Consider the following 23,942-nt stretch of genomic DNA (forward strand, 5'->3'; position numbering starts at 1 on the left):
GTTTAATTAAAATATTTGTTCACCAAGTTAACTTTTCATTGATTAGTTTGCGCTTTCCACAGTCCAATTGAATAAAGTAGGATGTCTTAAGATATGATGTTGAATGTTCCACTAAATACATTATTATCACTACAATAAGATATATTTGTTCTGCTGACGTGAACAGTGGGGATTGCAGTGGAGATCGCGTCAAAGGGTTTTAAATTTAACTATTTGAGTTACGTGCAACGTTTATTCTCCCAGACAATACTATGTGCTGGAATCCTTCATCCACCATTATCGTTTGTAATTTGGTGGCCAAAGCTTCTAACAAAGCAAAATATAAAGATGTCCATACCCTTAATAGGTTTATGGGGACTGGATATGTAAGGTCAGGTTTATGGGGACTGGATATGTAAGGTCATAGTATCGTTCTCTTTCGTATATACAGTAATTTTTTTTTAAAGCAATACTCTATAATGGTGAATAATCTCTTTTAAAGTCATAAAAAATTCATGTCTCATTTATGATCGGTTCTCTATATTGTAATAAGTTATAATCTTTTTTTATCCCATCTTAAGGAAAAACGTCTCTACATAATTATAAATAATTGTCAATGAATACAAAAATATGCAAAAATATAAAATAATTGGGGCCCAACAAATCCTACTTAGGAAATACATAATAATGGGATTGCGGGTCGGGTATGTTCTTGAATTGAAAGATTCGAACCTCCGAATAACGGCATTCATTAAGGATAAATAATATTTCAGGTATGTAATGGAATAAACTCCACATTGTAACAAGTTATAATTTTTGTTTGTCTCATCTTGAGGAAGTACGCATCTACATAGTTATAACTGTCAATAATCACAAAAATATGCAAAAAATAAAATATTTGCCTTTTAAAGAATCCTATTTAGGAAATAAACATTCATCAAGGATAAATAATTCATTAAATAATGTTTTTCAGTACACCCTCTATTTAGTAATAACCTTCCTAAAATTATAAAACTGGTTCGGTTCAAACTGTATAACTTTAAAGAGGTTTTATTGTATTGTGTTTACTTACACGCAAAAAATGGAAAAAAAAAAGTGGATCTCATGTTGAAACAAGGTATGTCGCAAATAAAGAATCTGAAATAAAATTTCATACCAGAACAATTAGGTATGATTTTCAATCACAACTTCTACTACTCCAAATACGTAAGTAATGACGAAATAAACAAACAAAATCCACTCACTAATCCCTATCTTGTACGCACTTAAACATGTGTTGAACAGATGGTTTTCAATCATACAATTTGTAATCATGATCTAGTTTTCTTTTCCATTCCAAGGAGATGTGTGCATGCCCAATTAACAGCAAGCAAATGACGTCATTCAATTGTATGGATTATCCATACCACAGATGTCAGGCCCAAATAATTTTTAATTTTGGTCTGGACCACGTTTGGACATTGATAATTCACAATTTTGGGCCAGCCCAAGTTGTAGTCTGAAATCTAATACGACACTGCCACTGTTCCATGGATGCCGGTCCTCCTTTCCATTTTAAACGAAGTGGTGATTGTGTCGAGAGCCTAAAAGTGATTGTTTATCTGAATCACCAGACGAAAAGAGATTCAAAAAATTCAAAATCCTGGGTGAGAGAAAATGAGCGAAATCGGAATCGATGTCAAAGCGATTAATCTGTCGTCGACGACGCCGTCGCGCGAGAAGAAGGGGGTGACAGCCGAGAAAACTCCCCAGAAAGCTCCGTCGTCTTCTTCCGCGGAGGACGAGGACGGGAGTCCGATCAAGCACATTGTCTGTGTCAAAAACAAGGTCGATGTCAAACATTTTGAGGACGTCGAGGACTGCTTCATCTTGGATTTCGACCCCTTTGAGCCGGTGCAGTTTTCCAAGTTGTCCGTGTCGGATAATGGTGGTGGTGGCGGTTCTCCCGATATCGCTGTTGTTGCTGAGAAAGGACAGGTTTTGATTTTTACCGTTGACCCTTTTGATTTTTTGTGTTAATTTTCTTTCTTCTGTTTGGTTGCTGGGAAAATGCAGGTGAAGAATTGAATTTGAAATCATAACCCCATTTTACATATGACCCTTCTAGGGTTTTGCAAAAGAAGGGAAATTTTTAATCAATTTTCTTTGTCGTGTTTGGTTGCTAGGAAAATGCAGGTGAACAAATGAATTAGAAATTGTAACCCCATTGTGACATTTTGCCTATGAACCTTCTGGTGTTTGACCTCAAAAGACTTAAAATTTATAATAAAGCTTCCAACTTTTCTGCTTGTCTGTTCTTATTCCAATTTTTGTAAATTTATGAGCTAATTTGGTGAATGTCTGATGCCTCGTGTGGATTTGAATTGATGCTGTGTAGGTTGCTTGTAGAGACTATCCACATTCAAGACACCTCTGCCTGAAATTTCCTTTCGAGACGACACCCCATGAGAGCTACTGTGAGCTGGTAACAGAGTTTTACAACCTCAAATATTTGCATCTTGTGAATGTATCCCCGATTCCCTATCTATATTGTTTAACTTGGCATCTCAAAAGTGAATTCACTGATTGTATGTAGTGCTACTGCTATGTTTGCGATTCTGCCGCTCCATGCGGGTTGTGGAAACTGTCACATTGCCATGCTGCTGCGCACATTGGTGACTGGGAGTGCAAAAGGATGTTGATGAAGCAGCAAGCCGCGATGAAGAAATGAACAAAGCTCCTGTTGTTTAGCCGTATTGCGGATAACGGTGTATGAAAAATACCAGAAAAGTGAACTGTTGTTTTACTAGTAGGCGGCAAGTTCATGTAATATTGTTCATAGGGAGGGTACTTGAAATGGCTTTTGTTCTGACTCGAAGAGATGTAGTTACAAATGAACTTACGATGTTGGTAGAAATGGAATCAAATTTGATTAGTTCAATTCGTGATTGTTGTGAAGAAATCTCACCCGCGATCAATTCTATTAATTAACTTTAATTCTATCTGTTGAGAGAGTTAAGTACTTAGGTAAAAAATTGCACTAGAGCGTTGATTTTTGGTTATAAGTATCAAATTGTGTATACAAACTCAAATTCTATCCAATGGTTGAAAGACACCCTAAAACAATCAATCATAGTGATAAGTTCAATCAATATTATATCTTAAAATTGAAACCGTAAAAAATAGTGATTCTTTGATGAATATCAACCATTCCCATAAATGAGATCAAAGTTAAATAATATTGATTGTGACTGAGATTTTCTCAAAACGCAAGTTCTTTCACAAAGAAAAAAACATTGCATAGAGAGAATCTCAAATTGTCAATTTGCACGTGTAATTGTAAAATCAAAATTATTGGTTGGTGCAAGCTTTAAGTAATGTTTAGCGTCAAGCAATTACCAATACTGTTAGAGCGAGGCTCACAGTAGCTTCATTCATCTGCCCACAAGACGATGCTCTGATACGCCCACAAAAAAAAAAAAACTCTCACAGAGGATAGTTCTTTATTTTTTCTTTCTTATTACTTTTTTTTTTTTTTTTTTTTTTTTGGTAACATATAAACCTAGTTATGGTGAAAAATATGCGACCACCATATCAAAATAAAAGCAATATGAAGGCAGACGGCAGCATACCACTGCCAAAGTTATACTCAAATCTTCTTAAGAAACTCAATGGCATAGATGTGGAAAGCGGAGCAGATGACGCGGAAGCCTTTGAATCCAGATCTCTTAGCCAAGGCCTCAAACTCCTTCTCCGTGCGCTCTTTTCCTCCGGGGTTGTAACCCAACATGATCACGTCGAGATTGACAACTACCTTGGTGGCAAGGCTGCTGTCTGGAGCTACTGGAAGAATGCCCTCAGCAAGAATCACCTTCCCATTGTCAGGGAGCGCGGTATAACAGTTCTTCAAAATTTTCAAGCAGTGATCGTCACTCCAGTCGTGACATATCGACTGTAAGATTGCATACATGATTTGTGAGTAGTTCCAAATTATTATGCAACTAAGCTCTTAGAAGAAATTGATATTACCACTACAAAATAGTCATCGACTCTCTTTCTGATAAATAATAACTAACCTTCATGAAAATTGCATCTCCCTTTGGAACACTTGCAAACATGTCTCCTCCAACATGCTCCACACCTACATCCAACATCCATAGATCTCATATTCATTAGCAAAAATGATAAATAGTACAAACATAAGCAATATTAGAGGGGGAGAAATCGAACTTGAGAAAGGTCGAGGTAAATGCTTTTAAGTAAATGAACTACAAGCATTATCAGAAATGAAGAACATACCAAGAAATTGGGGAGCATCGTCTATGACATGAGGCAAGTCGAAGTTGATACCCTTAATCGAGGGGTACTTAGAAACGATCATGTTAACAGCAGCGCCAGTGCCACCGCCAACATCTACGACGGATGTGAGGCCCTCAAAGCCCTTGTAGGTCTCTAGAAGTTTTTCCATGATAATGGTAGATTGGACAGCCATTCCCCTGTTGAAGACCTTGTTGAATCTAGGGTCAGTGCCAGGGTACTCAAAAGCAGTCATTCCAAAGGCCTTGTTGAATGGAATTCCTCCTTCGAGAACTGCATCTTTCAAGTGGTACCTGCACAAACCCAAAACAAGCATACATGTCACTCTCACAACCAAAAGCATATAGTATGTGTAAAATAACGAAACAACACGTCGTTTGATCAGTCATATGGGCATGGCTCATATGTGACCTAGGCCAAGCCACCTACCACGCGTTTCAATGCCCGCATAACTCGCAAGCATCAAATAATAAGGAATTGTTGACATAATTCTTGTATTGATGTGGATTACGCTATTTAGCAAGGCAGTATCCTCTTATGTTCGAGTATACAGTTTTATTCCGACGTTCTTATGAAAATGATGGAGGAGGGGATTTAAATCACCTCTAGCAAATTAACCTAACTCACATTCGAGCTTTATGGAAGAATAGAATAATTAAAGTGTTAAACAATGGAGTCATACAAAGGAAAATGTTAAGATGTAAATAGATTATCCTACATTTTTATCTAACTTGTTTATATTAAACATATGTTCCTTTACAAAATTCCTAAAACTGTACAAGAATGATGAATTTCCAGTCTTGTCTGTCTCCAACGACCAAATCGGGCAAAAGTAACATGAACAAAGAAGAAAATAGTAGAGAATGATAAAGAGAAAGGTTAAGTAGACTCTTTCACAGTAGAATTTCTTACGGACTTTTTGTCATATTATTTTTTGACACAATATTTTATAATATTAGTATAAAAATGTGCTAAAAATATGAGAGACGGAGAGTCTATGAAAAGAAATGCTAAGGAGACTCTCCACGGACTCTCTAACAACTTATGTATTTAGCATAAATTTTATAATATTGATACGAAAAATGAATGGAAATTGAGGTGGTAGAGAGTTTATAGAAAGTATCATTTTGGTAGAATCTCCGTATCATATCTCTTAGTACAAAGGATAATGTTGTGTAGATTAACTTTTTAGACAAAATTTGTAACTGATTTGATGTGTCACCAATAAAAATAAATATGTTAATCAAAATATCAATAAACACATTATATAGTTTATAAAATGAGAAATGTTAAGGCAACTCTCAATGGACTCTCTGACACCTCATGTTTTTGGCAAAATGTTTTATAATGCTGATAAGAAAATTAACGTTAAACTGTAAAGTGGCAGAGAGTCTATGGAAAATGTCACTTTGAGAGAGTCCTCTTAGCATTTCTCTTATAAAATATGTATTAAATAGATAGTCTCCATAACATTACTCTACTCTACTAATAAGGGTAATGTTAGAGACACTAAATTTTTAAACTAAATGTTGTAAATTAAATGATATAGTTGTGATGATTGGATTATTACTTAAATGTTGATTAACGTTATTTGTTATTAATAGCACATAATTTAATTTGCAAATTTAGTTTAACAAATTAGTCTACTTAATAACCCCCTAAAAATATAGATAACAATCACATACTCAAGGCCCAACTCACAGTTAGTAACATTTTTATGATTTTGATCTGATGAACCTGTTTAAAACCCATTATTAATGTTTGTTTAGGATCAAATTATGATGATAAATTAAGAAGAAGAGTGGTAATTACCAGCTCTCCATAAAGACCCTGTCCTGACTCATGACGCAGAGAGGAGCAAAGGAAACACCATCCCCGTTCTTTGTCAAGAGCTTGCATACGGGGCTGAGGCCGTACAGCCGCTCGACATTGCCGTCGGGTAGCGTGCGGAGGGAGTAAGTGAGGACGGAGTAGCTGGCCAGGAGGCGCAGCATGCGGTCCAGCATGACGGGGGCGTCAGGGTTCTTGGTCGGCAGCTGCGAAGCTAAGTCCGCCGGAGAAACGAAAGCGCCAGGCCCGGCTTTCGCCATGATCTCGAGGAGGTCGAGCTCGAGGGCTGTCTTAAGCACCATGGGGAGAACGGGGGCGTTGGCTAGCTGCATGGCGAAGAGGTTTGTTTCTTGCTCGGAGACTTGGGTTGGAGTCATCTGAGTCTTTCCGGTCGAACCCATTTTTAGGATTTGGTGTTTGTAGAGAGAGAGAGAGAGAGAGAGAGAGAGAGAGAGAGAGAGAGAACGAGGAGAGGAGAGGAGAGGAGAGGAGGAGGAATGAGGGTAGAAGAGACGGGTATGCTAACTGGCAATATATAGGGATTTGTTTACTCACCCACCTTCTTGCCTCATTTACTAATTTGTAATCAAATTAAGAGAAACTGGATTGAGAAGGAATTAGAATGAGGTGAAATCAGAATCAAATTCATGTTAAAGACATTTACTAAAATTGGCTGGAATCGGAGTATAAATGATATTGATATATATAAATTGTTTACTAATTCACATAAATCGAAATAAAAATTAATATGATTACTAAAATACCCCTATTGTAATTAATTTATTTTATATCTAATTATTTTTAGTAAACTAATATTCTTTCATTTTGCAGTAGAGAGAATAACTATTTTTTTTTATTTTCTAGTAACTTTTATTCTTTCATTGGTCCTTACTAGATACCAACATGAAATAAACTCCAAGAAAAAAAAATATATCACTCCATGTCCTCTCTCTCCCCCATCTCTCTGTAGCCGTGCTGACCCATCCATTTCTAAATTTCTCAGGCACATCTCTCTCTCTTCCCCTATCTATCTCATCTTTCTCTGTTGACCCACCCCTTTCTAAAATTCCCCAGGCATCTCTCTCTCGTCTCCATCTTTATATGCTACCAACCCACCCCTAATCACGAGACCACCATCTTTCCTTTTCTTTGGTCTTCGTTGGGAACGTAAGCCTTATCAAGCAAGGGCTTGAAGGCAGCACCTATGGCTAGGGGTGGTATTGGTACGATTACCGTACCAAAACCCATGTACCAATTATCATACCAAACTTTTGGTATGACCAAAACTATTATCATTACCGTGTCAAACTTTCGGTATACCGAATTTCGGCATGCCAAATAGTTCGGTTGGCATGATATGGTAATTACCACTTTGTTTTGGGCCAAAATTTGATTTTTTTTTTCCAACCCAATTCAAGGCCCAAACTTGTTTTGGCCACTCCCTTTGGGTTTCTAAAACTTTTTTATTTAATTATGAGAATTTTATAGAGATTCATTTAAGAAACAAGAAGTAAATAGATGGAAAAATTGTTGAAAGAACCCAATATCCCTAAAAAAATAGTACAAAGATTCCTAAATTTCATCTCTACATTCCTTAAAATTGTACAAAAATTAACTTGATAGACGAAGTTAGGGAGAAAGACATCCCAATTTGATGAAGGAAAAGATGAGATGGACTCCGAAGAGAGAGAGAGAGTCGTAGGAACTAGAGCAACAGAGATGAAGTCAGTGGCTAGATGAGTGAAAAGATGAAGAGTCGCAGCGCAAGAAGGCTTATGTTTTTTTATTGGGAAAGTAGATGTTAGAGGGTGAGATGATTGGATAAATGACTAGGAAAAAATATAAAGTGCATATATAATGATAATAATACCTAATTATATGTAAATGATTAAATAAATAATATAATATTAATAGTCGTCGTACAATATGGTATACCACTGGTAATGGTTTTGAGTACCATTACCGTACCAAAAATGTATGGTACGGTACAAATACCGTACCATTACCAATGGTACAAATTTTTTGGCACAACTTTGGTATGGTACGGTTGGTAATTCGGTTGGTATGGTAATGTGGCAAAAAAATTCCACCCCTAACTATGGCCAGCTATCACAATCGCAACGGCTACAAACACTGATACCATTCTCATCTTTGGAGTTTAAGGGTATTACCGGTATAAAATTTGGATTCCCAATGGACACCATTTCCAGGAATTCAAATGCCTTCTCCCACTCAATAATTAGACTCCGGTCATTTCAAGAGTTGAATTCCTGATTTTATGCGGGTCCCACAATTATTTTAATTCCTGATGGTTTGGTAACCGCTAGAATGGTTAGGGATATGTGCAATTCCGGTTCCCACCATCCTTTTGCCCTTTGGTAAACATGCCCTTGATGTGGTACCAAGTTATCACGGAAGAGGATCATCTCCTGAGCTCATGATGGGGATCCTCCTAACCAGCCCATCTGGACCGTTCAAATTTAATCCAACAGTTCCAAACAGGGGGCCCTCTAAAAGTTATAATATTTGCAACCGTTGGATTAAATTTGAACGGCCCAGATGGGCTGGTCAGGAGGATCCCATTCTGAGCTCAGGAGAGGATCCTCTTCCCAAGTTGTCGACCACCATGCAGGACCCCACATGCCTTCCACAGGTCTTACCTTTTAAGTCTAGCTTTATAATGTACTCTTTATCTGGTTTTGTATTGTTTTATTTCCTTTTAGGGATTCTTAAGAGTATTTATACTTATATTTAAGATTAAAAAAATTGTTATAATATTTTTCTATAATTAAAAAGAAAAATACACTTAAGAGGAGTGTAGAATGAGATTTTTGGAGTGCTAATAAAATTCTCTTAAGGTATTGTGTTTAATATTTTTCCCTCTTAGTTTTGTTTTTGAAAAATATATGAACAAACTTAATGATAATTTACATATCCAAACTTTGAGGGCGAGTCAGGGCGCAATAGACGTGGCCAAACACACCGTTTTGAGCCAAGCCAATAAAAAAAAGTTTTAAAAGCACTGCCGACTGCTCTTCTCATTGTGATTGGACATCCCTTGGACTCCACATGATGGGTTTTTAATCAATTCCGAAGTAAAAAACAATTTAGAGATTTCAATAAAAAGGAGAGAGTAAATTAAGTGGGTCCCAATCTCATTCAAGTAAACATTAACCGATGCTAAAATTCTGGATCCGCCACTGCTACAAACAAGAGTCTACTTTAAAAGTTATAATAACTTTAGCCATTGGATCAAATTTCAATAGCCTGAAACCCCAGGTTAATGGAATAGATGGAATAGATGGAAGCGATCCGAAAATGATCCATTTCTGAAGAAAAGTAATCTTTCCACAACCAAAAGAGGTACAAAGTCTCCCCTCATTAAAAAAACTTCTTCACCAACCATGCAAAAGTATTAAAAATTTAAGAGAGATAAGTTGTGCAATGTGTTTAATTAAAATATTTGTTCACCAATTTAGATTTTCATTGATTAGTTTTCGCTTTCCACAGTTCAATTGACTAACGTAGGATGTACTAACATATGACTAGCCTTCATGCACACACTCACGCGCGTGCTAAAGGCATTCTTTGAATCACGGTATGGTACGCGCGACTGACATGTTTTAAATGTATTTATATGCGTAAATTGACAAAAGGAAAGTCAAATATTTGAAGTAAACGAATAATATTAGATCATGCTAGAAGAAACCCCTCATAAACCAATTAAAGCAACTGAATTCACATAAGAAAATCAGTCTCTATAGAATTTACATTAAGAATAGAGAAAATAATATTGAATGAACAACCGATTGAATCACATTATTGTTAGACCATTGTGAGGCTAAGCCCACCCCCTTCCGCTTAGTGTAAAGAGCGTACAGAAGATATTTTTTTGAATCACAGCGAGCTACGCACGACTTACATGTTTTAAATGTATTTATATACGTAAATTGACAAAAGAAAAGTCAAATATTTAAAGTAAATGAATAGTCTTACATCACGCTAGAAAAAACCCCTCATAAACCAATTAAAGCAGTTGAATCCACATAATAGAATCGGTCTCTATAGAATTTACATTAAGAATAGAGAAAATAATATTTAATAAACAACTGATTGAATCACACTATTGCTAGCCCATTGTAAGGCTAAGCACACCTCCTCCCCCTTAATGTAGATAATATCATTTGTTAAAAAAATAAAAAGCATTCATTTGACAACTAAGTTAATGTTAATAAACAATTGATTGAATCATATTATTGCTAGCTCATTATGAAGCTAAACCCACTCCACTTCCCTTTAGTATAGATAATATTGTTTGTTAAAAAAGAAAAAGAAAAAAAACAATCATTTGATAACTAATTTAATCACATTATTATCCGCGTGGGAATGACCTTTTTTATAATCAGCATTACACGTCTCTTAAAATGTTTTGAACGTATTTAAAAATAGAAAAAATAATATTTCATAAAATTTGATTGAATCACATTATTGCTAACCTATTTAAAAAATAAATAATAAATAAAAACTGTACTAATTTATCACCAGTGCTACGTGCCTCTTAAGATGTTTTGAACACAACATTTATGATTTTCCTTATTTTTTATTATATATTTCTTTCCTCTTGAGCAATGTCAACTTTCACTCGTCCTTCCATTTTTTTATTCTTTTCTCTCTTCCCATTCATATTTATATTATATTTTATGATGTTCAAATTACCAAATTACCCATGCATTATTTGATATATTATATTAGGCAGCTTTTGGATTTTTTTGGTTGAGAGCCAATTTTGTCCTAATATTTTTGTCGAAGCCATGACACCAAATCTGCAGTATTCATTGCCCTATTCGCTATATATATATATATATAATAGATAGATGTTGAATGTTCCACTGAATACATTATCATCACTACTATAAGATATATATATATATATATATATATATATAATAGATAGATGTTGAATGTTCCACTAAATACATTATCATCACTACTATAAGATATACATATATATATACATATATATATATATATATATATATATATATATAATAGATAGATGTTGAATGTCCCACTAAATACGTTATCATCACTACTATAAGATATATTTGTTGTCTTGACATGAACGGTGGAGATTGCATCAAGGGGTTTTAAATTAAACTATTTGAGTAACGTGCAACATTTATTCTCCCAGACAATACTGTTAGAGCGAGACTCACAGTAGTTTCATTTATTTACCCACAAAACGATGCTCTGATATGCTCACAAAAAACTCTCATAGTGGATAGGTCTTTATTTTTTCTTTATGGCAGCACAGACACATGATCTGTCCGCCGTACACCAGGTTTTTTCATGTTTTACACCCCATTGCAAGCCTATGAATCCAAATTTATAACATACAACGAACATAAAATCACTTTTTTATTACATTTTTTTTGTTTGTTATAAACCTAGTTATGGTGAAAAATGCGCGACCACCATATCAAAATAAAAGCAATATGAATGCAGACGGCAGCATGTATACCACTGCCAAAGTTATACTCAAATCCTCTTAAGAAACTCAATGACATAGGTGTTGAAAGCGGAGCAGATGATGCGGAAGCCTTTGAATCCAGATCCCTTAGCCAAGGCCTCAAACTCCTTCTCCGTCCGCTCTTTTCCTCCAGGGTTGTAAGCTAACATGATCACGCCGAGATTGACAACTCCCTTGGTGGCAAGGCTGCTGTCTGTAGTTACTGGAAGAATGCATTCAGCAAGAATCACCTTCCCATTGTCAGGGAGCACGGTATAACAGTTCTTCAAAAATTTCAAGCAATGATCGTCACTCCAGTCGTGACATATCGACTGTAAGATTGCATACATGATTTGTGAGTAGTTCCAAATTATTATGCAACTAAGCTCTTACAAGAAATTGATATTAGCACTACAAAATAGTCATCCACTCTCTTTTTGATAAATAATAACTAACCTTCATGAAAATTGCATCTCCCTTTGGAACACTTGCAAACATGTCTCCTCCAACATGCTCCACACCTACATCCAGCGTCCATAATCTCATATTCATTAGCAAAAATGATAAATAGTACAAACATAAGCAATATTAGAGGAGGAGAAATCGAACTTGAGAAAGATTGAGGTAAAGGTAAATGCTTTTAAGTAATTGAACTACAAGCATTATCAAAATGAAGAACATATCAAAAAATTGGGGAGCATCTTCTATTACATGAGGCAAGTCAAAATTGATACCTTAATCGAGGGGTACTTAGAAACAATCATGTTAACAATAGCGCCAGTGGCACCGCCAACATCTACGACGGATATGAGGCCCTCAAAGCCCTTGTAGGTCTCTAGAAGTTTTTTCATGGTAATGGTAGAGTGGTCAGACATTCCCCTGTTGAAGACCTTGTTGAATCTAGGGTCAGTGCCTTGGTACTCGAAAGGAGTCGTTCCATAGGCCTTGTTGAATGGAATTCCTCCAAGAACTGCATCTTTCAAGCGGTACCTGCACAAACCCAAAACAAGCATACATGTCACTCTCACAACCAAAAGCATATAGTATGTGTAAAATAACGAAACAACACGTTGTTTGATCAGTCACATAGGCATGGCTCATATGTGATCTAGGCTGTAACATTCCACATCGTCTAGGGGAGTAAATCCTGTAAGTTTTATATCTATATTCTCATCTATACCTAGCACGAGGTCTTTTGGGAACTCACTGGCTTCGAGTTCCATAGGAACTTCGAAGTTAAGCGAGCTCGCGCGAGGGCAATCCCAGGATGGGTGACCCACTGGGAAGTTCTCATGTGAGTTCCTAGAAACAAAACCATGAGGGTGTGGTTGGGGCCCAAAGCGGACAATATCGTGCTATGGTAGAGTCGAGCCCGGGATGTGATGGGGGTCTGAGCCGGGATGTGACAATTTGGTATCAGAGCCAATCCTTGGCCGGAAATGTGCCTACAAGGACGTCGGGGCCCCAAGGGGGGTGGATCATGTAAGCCTTATATGTATATTCTCATCTCTACCTAGCACGAGGCCTTTTGTGAGCTTCAGGTTTCGTAGGAACTCCGAAGTTAAGTGAGTTCGCGTGAAAGCAATCCCAGGATGGGTGATCCACTGGGAAGTTCTCATGTGAGTTCCTAGAAACAAAACCGTGAGAGTGTGGTCGGAACCCAAAACGGACAATATCGTGCTATGGTGGAATCGAGCCTGGGATGTGACATAGGCCAAACCACCTACCACGTGTTTCAACGCCCGCATAACTCACAAGCATCAAATAATAAGGAATTGTTGACATAATTCTTGTATTGATGTGGATTACGCTATTTAGCAAGGCACTATCCTCTTATGTTCGAGTATACAGTTTTATTCCGACGTTCTTATGAAAATGATGGAGGAGGGGATTTAAATCACCTCCAAGCAAATTAACCTAACTCACATTCGAGCTTTATGGAAGAATAGAATAATTAAAGTGTTAAACAATGGAGTCATACAAAGGAAAAATGTTAAGATTTAATTAGATTATCCTACATTTTTTTTTCTAACTTGTTTAAATTAAACATATGTTCCTTTACAAAATCCCTAAAACTGTATAAGAATGATCAATTTCCAGTCATGTCTGTCCCCAACGACCAAATCGGGCAAAAGTAACATGAACAAAGGAGAAAATAGTAAAGATAGATAAAGAGAAAGGTTAAGTAGACTCTTTTACAGTGGAATTTCTTACGGACTCTTCATCATATTATTTTTTGACATAATATTTTATATATTGGTATAAAAAATGTGCCAAAAATATGAGAGACGGAGAGTCTATGAAGAATCTCCTTAGCATTTCCCAAAAAGAAATGTTAAGCAGACTCTCCACGGACTCTCTGACAACTTATGTTTTGAGCATAAATTTTATAATATTGCTACGAAAAATGAACGGAAATTGAGGTGATAGAGAGTTTATAGAAAGTCTCATTTTGATAGAATCTTTGTATCATATCTCTTAGTACAAAGGATAATGTTGGGTAGATTAACTTTTTAGACAAAATTTGTAACTGATTTGATGTGTCACCAATAAAAAAAACATGTTAATCAAAATATCAATAAATACATTATATAGTTTATAAAATGAGAAATGTTAAGGCAACTCTCAATGGACTCTCTGACACCTCATGTTTTTGGCAAAATTTTTTATAATGCTGATAAAAAAATTAACGTTAAATTTAGTAAAGTGGCAAAGAGTTTATGGAAAGTGTCACTTTTAGAGAGTCCTCTTAGCATTTCTCTTATAAAATATGTATTAAATAGATAGTCTCCATAACATTACTCTGCTCTACTAATAAGGGTAAAGCTAGGGAGACTAACTTTTCAAACTAAATGTTGTAAATTAAATGACATAATTGTGATGATTGGATTATTAATGTTAATTAACATTATTTGTTATTGATAGCACATAATTTAATTTAACAAATTAGTCTACTTAATAACCCCCTAAAAATATAGATAACAGTCACATACTCAAGGCCCCACTCACATTTAGTAACATTTTTATGATTTTATATGATGAACCTGTTTAAAACCCATTATTAATGTTGGTTTAGGATCAAATTGGGATGATAAAGTATGAACTTTAATGAAAAACTCCCGGTACTGTTCATTTTCACGAAAACCCACATTTTTACACTAAAAAGTCAATTCTGGTACTATTCACTTTACCATTTATTTTGTCTTTATCATTAAAACTCTAAGTTTTCAAGTCATTTTCCTTAGTTTTCTTGATAAATTAAGAAGAAGAGTGGTAATTACCAGCTCTCCATAAGGACCTTGTCCTGACTCATGAGGCATAGAGGAGCAATGGAAACACCACCCTCGTTCTTTGTCAAGAACTTGCAGACGGGGCCGAGGCCGTACAGCCACTCGACATTGTTGTCGGGAAGCGTGCGGAGGGAGTAAGTGAGGATGGAGTAGTTGACCAGGAGGCGCAGCATGCGGTCCAGCATGACAGGGGTGTTAGGGGTCTTGGTCGGCAACTATGAAGCTAAGTCCGCCGGAGAAACGAATGTGCGAGGCCCGACTTTCGCCATGATCTCAAGGAGGTCGAGCTCGAAGGCTTCCTTGAGCACCATGAGGAGAAAGGGGGCGTTGGCTAGCTGCATGGCAAAGAGGTTTATTTCTTCATCAGAGACTTGGGTTGGAGTCATCTGAGTCTCTCCGGTCGAACCCATTTTTTGGATTTGGTGTTGGTGGAGAGAGAGGAGAGAGGAGGAGAGAAGGAAAGGAAGAGGAGGAATGAGGGTAGAAGAGATAGGTGTGCTAACTGGCAATATGTAGGGATTTGTTTACTCACCCAGACACCCACCACCTTGCCTCGTTTACTAATCAGTAATTAAATTGAGATGAATTGAATTGAGAAGGAAATAGATTGAGGAGGAATTGGAATGAGGTGAAATCATAATCAAATTCATGTTAAAGACGTTTACTAAAATTGACTGGAATCGGAGTATGAATGATATTGATATATGTAAATTGTTTACTAATTCACATGAATCGAAATAAAAATTAATGTGATTACTAAAATAACTCTATTGTAATTAATTTATTTTATATCTAATTATTTTTAGTAAAACTAATATTCTTTCATTTTTCAGTAGAGAGAATAACTATTTTTTCATTTTCTAGTAACTTTTCTTCTTTCATTGGTCCTTACCAGTTACCAACATAAAATAAACTCCAAGAAAAAAAATATCACTCCCTGTCCTCTCTACTGCCGTGCCGAGCCATCCATGTCTAAATTTCCCAGGCACATCTTGATAGGAGCATATTTATGCGACTTAAATGGCTTGTTCTCGTACATTTACGTTATGTTTCTTTAGTTATTTTAGTACTTTAAGCTATTTTCGTGTGTTTGTAGGTCCAAAGGGCTAAAGGAGCAAAAAGATGCATTTTGGAGACTTTTGGAGCACTTTTGGGCTAAGGACGGATAGCTTATGCTTGAAGCCAAAGTGTTGGACGAAATTGAAGACCTAATTGGAGCCAAAGTGTTGGAACCTTGTTCTCTTTAGTTTTAGGACATTTAAAACTTTCCTAATCCCAATCATGCCATGCATAACACGCATCCATTCTAACACATTGTCATTGCACATGCATTTCCTTCATTAGTTAACCCACATGCACTTATTACTTATCATCACCACATATCATATCACTTAATCACTTATCACTTATCATCACCACTTAACCACTTATCATATCATAACCACATATCATATCACTTATCACTTATCACTTAACATAACATCCACCTACTTCACCTACAACATCCACTTCACCTACAACATCCACCTACTTCACCTACAACATCCACCCACTTCACCTACAACATCCACCCACTTCACCTACAACATCCACCCACTTCACCTACAACATCCACCTACTTCACCTACAAATGAAATAGCCATATGTTCCCTCCACTACTCCTATAAATACCCTTGCATTCATTCATTCAAAAACATCTCATTTCATACACAACACACCACAAACACTTCCATTCCTTCTCTTTGCCGTGAGTTCCCTTGTAATCCAAACACCATTTTTCCATTTCCCTATTAATCCAAACACCACTCCCCAAACCATTCACACCATCAAACTATCCTTAGACCTTGTGCTACAACAACGAGGAAGAGAAGAGTGCCTAAACGTTCATACAATTCAAGTTTGAGTTGTTGGAATGTTTAGGTGTTTCTTTGATTTCAATGTTTAAATTCAATTCTCTTTGTTTGTACGTATGAGGAATGGAAGAGAAGAGTGCCTAAACGTTCATACAATTCAAGTTTGAGTTGTTGGAATGTTTAGGTATTTCTTTGATTTCAAAGTTATAATAAACTAAACCCCCTTTAGCTAGGGGGTGATTCGAAATATATGTTTATGCTTGCATTTTGATTTGATTAATTCTAATTGCGTTTCATAAGTTGTGGTTCAATTTGTTTAACCGTTTGATTGATAACTTATTTATGAATGTTTATTAAGAATGCGCGCTTAATTTTCATCCATCAATATGACGCTAGAATATAAGTGAGTTTCACCTAATTGTTACGAACTTATATTCACAAGTAGTGGAGGTTGCTTATAAACAATCGCGTTAAATAAATTCTTGGCATAAGTTTCATGCGTAGTCCATAGTAACGAATGCCTCGTCAACACTTAAAGTTTTCATGATGCTTAATGATCTTTGATTGTATCTTTATTGTGCTTTTCACGTAAAGGACTTTTGGAGAATGTTGTGAATTGCGTTGCGCTAACCCATCCAATTCATTAACTTAAGGAAAACTTGACGGTTAAATTAAGCGGACCTAATTGACCCGGGGCGTTGAGAATTAATGATTTGTTGAAATGCAATTGGAAATCGTTTTATTATGCAAGTATAACATATGTGGAGATGAACCCTGTAGCTAACTTTCCATCCATTTGTTCTTTCTTTTCTTGTTTCTGTTTTCATGTTTAATTTAACTTGTTATTCAATTATGTTAAACATGTGAAACTAATTTCTTTTTAGTTAGAGGCGAATTTGAAGCCATGGACATATGTTGGTTATGATTTGATTTACTCCAGTTATGAATTCATGAACTTTAGATGTGGGTTACTTTTCTGTTTTGATTAAGAACTTGTTTATGTATGTGGGTTGAGGGTCGACACTTAATTTGCATGCCTAAGATTTGATGCTAGGATATAAGGGAATTTCACCTAATCGTTATGAACTTATATTCATGAGTAGTAAAAATCACTAGTCACGATTGTGTTTAGTAAACCCTAGGCTGGATTAACATGCGTATTCCATAGTTATGAATGCCTAGTCAATGTTTATGATTTCCGTTGAACTTAATGATCTTTGTTGAATGTCTCTATCATGCGTATTCCATGTGAGAGACTTTGATTAGGAATAATTTGGTTGTAATGCGTATCCCATTCAATCCAATGAATCTAGGGAAATCTGAAGGTTAATTTAAGCGGACCTAATTAACTTGGAGCATTGTCATTCATCGTTTGTTGAAGTCATAACTGGGAGTCAAATTATATGCTTATGTTCATGTGTGGATAAGGAACCCTCTAACTAGTTTTTCTTCATTCTATTCCATCAATTTCGTTTGTACAATCTGTTTTGTTTCCAAGTTTCTATTTTAGTTTAATTTCGTCCAAAACCAATCCCCCATTTATTTTAAAGTGTTAGATTAGTTAGAAATACATTTATTTTGTGTTTTTACGTTTTTTTTGAGTCAAATCCAAGTGATTAACAATCCCTCCTAATCCCCGGTCTAGAACGATCTCTACTGCCGTGCCGAGCCATCCATGTCTAAATTTCCCAGGCACATCTCTCTCTGTTCCCCTATCTTCCTCATCTTTCTCAGCTGACCCACCCCTTTCTAAAATTCCCCAGGCATCTCTCTCTTATCTCCATCTTTATCTGCTGCCAACCCACCCCTGATCGCGAGACCACCATCTTTCCTTTTCTTTGGTCTTCATCGGGAATGTGAGCCTTGTCAAGCAAGGGCTTGAAGACAGCACCTATGGCCAGCTATCACAATTGTAATGGCTGCAAACACTGGCACCATTCTCATCTTTGGAGTTTGAGGGTATTACCTTTATAAAATTTGGATTCCTGACGGACACCATTTCTAGGAATTCAAATACCTCATCCCACTTAAGAATTGGACTCCGACATTTTAGGAGTTCAATTCCTGATTTTATGCTCATCCCACAATTATTTTAATTCCTAATGGTTTGGTAACCGCTGGAATGATTGGGGATATGCAATTCTGGTTCCCACCATCATATTCCCCTTTGGTAAACATGCCCTTCATGTGGTACCAAGTTGTCGACAACCATGCAGGACCCCACATGCCTCCCACAGATCTTACCTTTTAAGTCTAACTTTATACTGTACTCTTTATCTGGTTTTGTTTTGTTTTATTTCCTTTTAAGGATCCTTAAGAGTATTTATACTTATATTTAAGGTAAAAATTTATTATTAGCACTCCAAAAATCTCATTTAGCACTCCAAATTTTCTATAATTAAAAAGAAAAATATACGTAAAAGTGTAGAATGAGATTTTTGGAGTGATAATAAAAATTCCCTTAAGGTATTGTGTTTAATATTTTTCCCTCTTAGATTTTTTTTTGAAAAATATATTAACAAACTTAATGATAATTTACATATCCAAACTTTGGAGGAGAGTCAGGGCGCAATAGAAATGTTGATCCTTTGTAACCAGAAAGTCATGGGTTCGAGTCGTGAAAACAACCTCTTTACAACGTAAGAATAATAATGCGTACGATAAACGTTTATCAACGCAAAGCGGGAAGTCTTGTTGGCTTGCAGGCCCTTTACAAATCCAAAACTTTCCTATCCAAAAATGTAGTTTTCTTCAATACAATGCTATACTCGATGGTTTAAATTAACGCGAACGCATTTCACACCAGTATGTCTACTGATATATTGTTCTCTTGGAGTTGGAGTTGGGAGAACTGGAAAAAAAATAGTGAATTGCTCCTTTTTGAAGTCCTTGTAGCTGGTGATAGAGCATAGTTTACAATAAGGTCGTTGTTATTTATTTATTATATGTTATGGTGTTTGAAAAGTTTTTAAGTCCAAAGTTTTTCTCCCTAGTTGATCCGGCAAAACAAGTTACTTAATCTAAGCAATTGTGAAATGAAACAAAAAGGCTGGAACATCATTGGACAAACTATAACAGAGCAATTTGTATGGAATGAATTTATCGTTATTGTGCTGCTTCAATTCAGTAATGTAATAAAATGTCCAAAATAATTTACACTAACATTATATAATAAAAATGAAACGTCACGTGATAATAAACACATTCCATATAAATCCTTACAGTAATCTTGATCAAGCATCATATTTTCGTCAGGCTCAAAGATGATGACATTGCCGTCATTTGTGTTATCCTGACTAATCCATGAAGGGGATCGGTTCTCTAGGCAATTTACAAATAGGAAACCAAAAAGAAAAAAAATATGTGATAATTATTGTAGTCTTATTAGATTATGAATGTGATTGTGTAAATCCTAGTGTATCTAGGGGTATTTTGAAATATTCTTTAGGGTTAGATATTATCCTATTAGAGTTGTAATCCTATTGAGGTAAGGAATTTACCTTCCCTACTACTATAAATAAAGGCACAATGGGGTGGAATAGAACACACCTCACAATTACACACTCTCTCTTTCTAGCCTCCATATAACATTTCAGTAAATTATGCCTACAACATGTTATCAGCACACTCTTGACGTTACGCTACAGAGAGCTTGTTCTTCAATTGTTGGAGTATTACGTTTTAATCATTCTTTTTACGATTACTTTATTATTTTATTGAATTGATCTACATGATATTGATTCAATTTCATTTTTCTTTGTTGTACGTGATACAATGCATTGGAGATGCAATTCTGGCTTTTAGAGAATGATATTCTACAAATTCAAAGGCTCAGTTGTTTTCTGCCAATCAGGTTCCTTTAAAATAAATTAAGATATTTGAAACGACCGTGAAGCATGAAAACATTCCCCATGATGTATGAACACCCTATATTTATATTTTCCTTTCAATTATATATATTGCATATGTGTTCATATATTTTGTCAATACACATACACACACTCACACACACACACATACTTGTTCATGGAATACGCAATTATGCTATGTGGAATTTGTAATTCAAAACATCGAAATTAATTTAGAATTAACCCTAGAATTTGAAAAAACAAATTTAAAAAAAAAATTACTGGGGCATAGGTTGTGGCTCGCCGCGCCGCCAGAGCACCACTCTGGCTTGCAGCCAGCCTTGTTGAGCACGCCACCTAGAACGACGTCGTTTCAACTTCTAGACTATGTAGTAGCCCTTTGAGCTTTGCTGTGCCTACACGGACACTAGGCCTCGCCCTGGTAAAGGTTACCGTGGCCTTCAACCCCTCCTGCCCAAACCAGCAACTTTTGAGTTGCTGGGCTTTGTCTTTAGTCCCTTGCCTAAACTTGCAGCAACTCATTGTTTGCTAGGTCCACCCCGTGCCCCAGGCCTACTTGTTGGGCTACGCTAACCTTCGGCCCAAACCTGCTAATAGCCTTAGAGCTGCTGGGTTTGCACTGCACACAGCCTAAATTGAAGCCAACCCGCGGTTGGGCTTCACTCGCACCTATCCCAGGCTAGCCCCGTGTTGGGCCTGTACTCCCCGTGCCTTTTTGTGGCTTAAAACCAATAGTCTAGCTGTTGGGCCTATCCCAGACCTACGACTTATGGCCTGTAGCCATGATTGGGCTGTCTTACAGCCAACTTGTGGCCTACTAAGCCTTTTTAGGGCCTTACCCTGTACACGGCACCCTAGCCTACCTAGATTGGGTTATAATTTTTCAAACCCAATGCTATTCTTTGGCATTCCCGCTAATATTAACCCCAATGGTATTATTATTTTTCTTCTACAATCAAACCTAAATGGTTACGATCTATTAAATTAATTAAAGCAACCAGTAGTCCATTAATCTGACAATTAATCTAAAACTATTGGCTTGAAGCCCACTTTTTGGCAATTAACGATTCAATAAATTATTTCTTTTCTTTGAATCGTTGACTCGATTTCGTCGTCTGGAATCACTCACACTTGAGTTCCTAAAGCAACACAAATCCACTACACTTAGTTGTATATTGTATTCTGTGTTCTTACAGGTACCTCCTTTTATGAACCAGAAGTTCATAAACCAAATTGAACCTATTGATGCAAATTTCTTCCTCCTTGTTATTGGACAAAACTGCACTTACAAAACAAATAACACCATAGGTCAAGGCCAAGAGCCTCACACGCCCACGATGAATGGGGAGGCTTTGGCCAAAGAACCTCCGATACCAAAGTTAGAATTTTGAGGGGAAAATGTTTGGAGAATTTAGAGAATTTAGCAAGAGAATTGGAATTGAGTTTTGGAGAGAATGAGATAGTATTTATAAGGGTGTGGCCGGCCCCTTTAGGAGGAGGAGGACCGACCACTTGGTTGGTATCTTGGGTAAGGTTCATGATTTGTAGCTAATTAGGAATAATTGAATAATAAATCAATTAATTAGCTAATTAATAGAATAATTTCCTAATTGATTAGATATAATAAAAAAGGAATGATTTGGGAGTTACCTTGTGGAGAGGATTTGATGAGGATGGATGAAATAGGTTTTGAATTATTACCTATTTTGGGCACTTTTGACTTGATTGAGGGATGATTGCCCACTGCTAGAGCATAGGAGTCCCGGTGTGCCCCGAGGGTAATTTTGTCCTTTTTACCCAAAAATCCATGTGTCGCCTTGTGATTATTTTTGGCTCCACAGAACCTGCAGTTTCAAATTTAGTGCCTTTGAAACCCGAAGTTTTTATAAAACAAATACACACATGAATTGCTAAGGGTTGAGTGTGCTTGTAATGCGGGCCCCAACATTGCAAGTTTGATCGCTTGACTTGCCTCACACGTGCTTAAACTACATGCGCCTAGCACAAAAAAAAAAAATAATAATAAAACATGGCTAACGCCAGTTCCACTTAGGCGCTGAGTTGGGCTATTCCTGCCTTGATTGAGCAGTCGAGTTTTACTTCCTTCCATTGTAGCTCGACTCATTAGGGTGGGGTGGAAAGGATTTTGGGGGTTTTGAGGGATTTAGTCACCCAACTGCTTGAGCAATTGAGAAGAGTGGACTTGCTCTTATTGCCATTGTTGTTTTGTGAGTCTCACACACATAAATGATTTGAATCAGTTTCAAAATTAATCTAAATAATCCTATGGAAATTGATCATTTCAATGACCAAACAAAAAAGGCTAATAATTTATGGACATCGAATAACACTATATTAATGTCGATATATGCTCAAACTAATCACTCTCTCCGAATCTTTTGGTGAGGATCATGGGGATCCATAAATCGTGTCCGTTTACAGCACATTGTGCAGTCAATTTTTGTCAAATACTGTTTATGTTTATTTTTAAATAAAAATATTTAAAATGATTCTGACCATATGATGTACGATGAATAGACACAATTCATAGATCCCCGGGATCCTCACAAAGAGGATCCGGACTCGCAAACTCCATGAGGTAAGTCGATAAATGGTATTATTTAATTGGCTAGAGTTTGACAAACGACAGGGAATCACCGTCACATCTCTTCTAATATTTTGAACATTGGTGACAGATCAGATGCAGCTCTTGGTGATGAAAACAAATTGCAATTCCACCTCTTCGTTTTGTTTGGAAGAAAAGGGAAAAGGATCATCTCCGGATCCCTTCCTCCTAATCGATTCGGACCATTGAAATTTGATCAAATGGCTACAAACAGGGACCCACTTTAAAAGTTATAATAATTTTCGATGTTTGATCAAATTTCAATGGCCTAAATCCCCGAACTTGGTTGATTAGGCGGAAGCGATCCGAAAAGGATCCATTTCCGAAGAAAAGTAATCTTTCTAGAACCAAAAGAGGTACAAAGGTCTCCCCTCTTTAAAAAAACTTCTTCACCAACCATTAACAAAACTTCTTCACCAACCATGCAAAAGTATTAAAAATTTAAGAGATATTACTTGTGCAACATGTTTAATTAAAATATTTGCTCACCAATTTAGATTTTCATTGATTAGTTTGCGCTTTCCACAATACAATTGACTAAAGTATGCTGCATTTAGATATGACTAGCCTTCATGCGGGCCTTCACACGCGTGTAGAAGGCATTTTTTAAATTACAGCGTGCTACGCGTGATTTACATGTTTTAAATGTATTTATATGCATAAATTGACAAAAGGTAAGTCAAATATTTG

At 36.4% G+C, this 23,942-nt stretch overlaps 2 protein-coding genes and 1 pseudogene across 2 annotated transcripts; 1 reads left to right on the forward strand and 2 right to left on the reverse strand.

Annotated features, from left to right (window-relative positions):
• The first annotated feature begins 1,557 nt into the window (after nt 1-1,557).
• Nucleotides 1,558-2,920, forward strand: LOC137735488 (RPM1 interacting protein 13-like). The gene is made up of 3 exons (XM_068474919.1): nt 1,558-1,956; nt 2,357-2,443; nt 2,555-2,920. The coding sequence occupies exons 1-3, from the start codon at nt 1,636-1,638 to the stop codon at nt 2,687-2,689; spliced, it is 543 nt and encodes a 180-aa protein (XP_068331020.1). The 5' UTR covers nt 1,558-1,635; the 3' UTR covers nt 2,690-2,920.
• A 480-nt stretch (nt 2,921-3,400) lies between these two features.
• Nucleotides 3,401-6,517, reverse strand: LOC137733845 (caffeic acid 3-O-methyltransferase-like). Its single transcript, XM_068473038.1, has 4 exons — nt 6,088-6,517; nt 4,258-4,568; nt 4,035-4,099; nt 3,401-3,910 (listed from the first exon to the last, which is right to left on the reverse strand). Exons 1-4 carry the CDS (start codon nt 6,504-6,506, stop codon nt 3,608-3,610), a joined length of 1,098 nt encoding a protein of 365 aa, XP_068329139.1. The 5' UTR covers nt 6,507-6,517; the 3' UTR covers nt 3,401-3,607.
• A 5,126-nt stretch (nt 6,518-11,643) lies between these two features.
• LOC137735649 (caffeic acid 3-O-methyltransferase-like) lies at nt 11,644-15,314 on the reverse strand (annotated as a pseudogene).
• Nucleotides 15,315-23,942: the final 8,628 nt, after the last annotated feature.

This window comes from Pyrus communis, chromosome 5, assembly GCF_963583255.1.
Source record: "Pyrus communis chromosome 5, drPyrComm1.1, whole genome shotgun sequence".
Taxonomy (NCBI): domain Eukaryota; kingdom Viridiplantae; phylum Streptophyta; class Magnoliopsida; order Rosales; family Rosaceae; genus Pyrus; species Pyrus communis.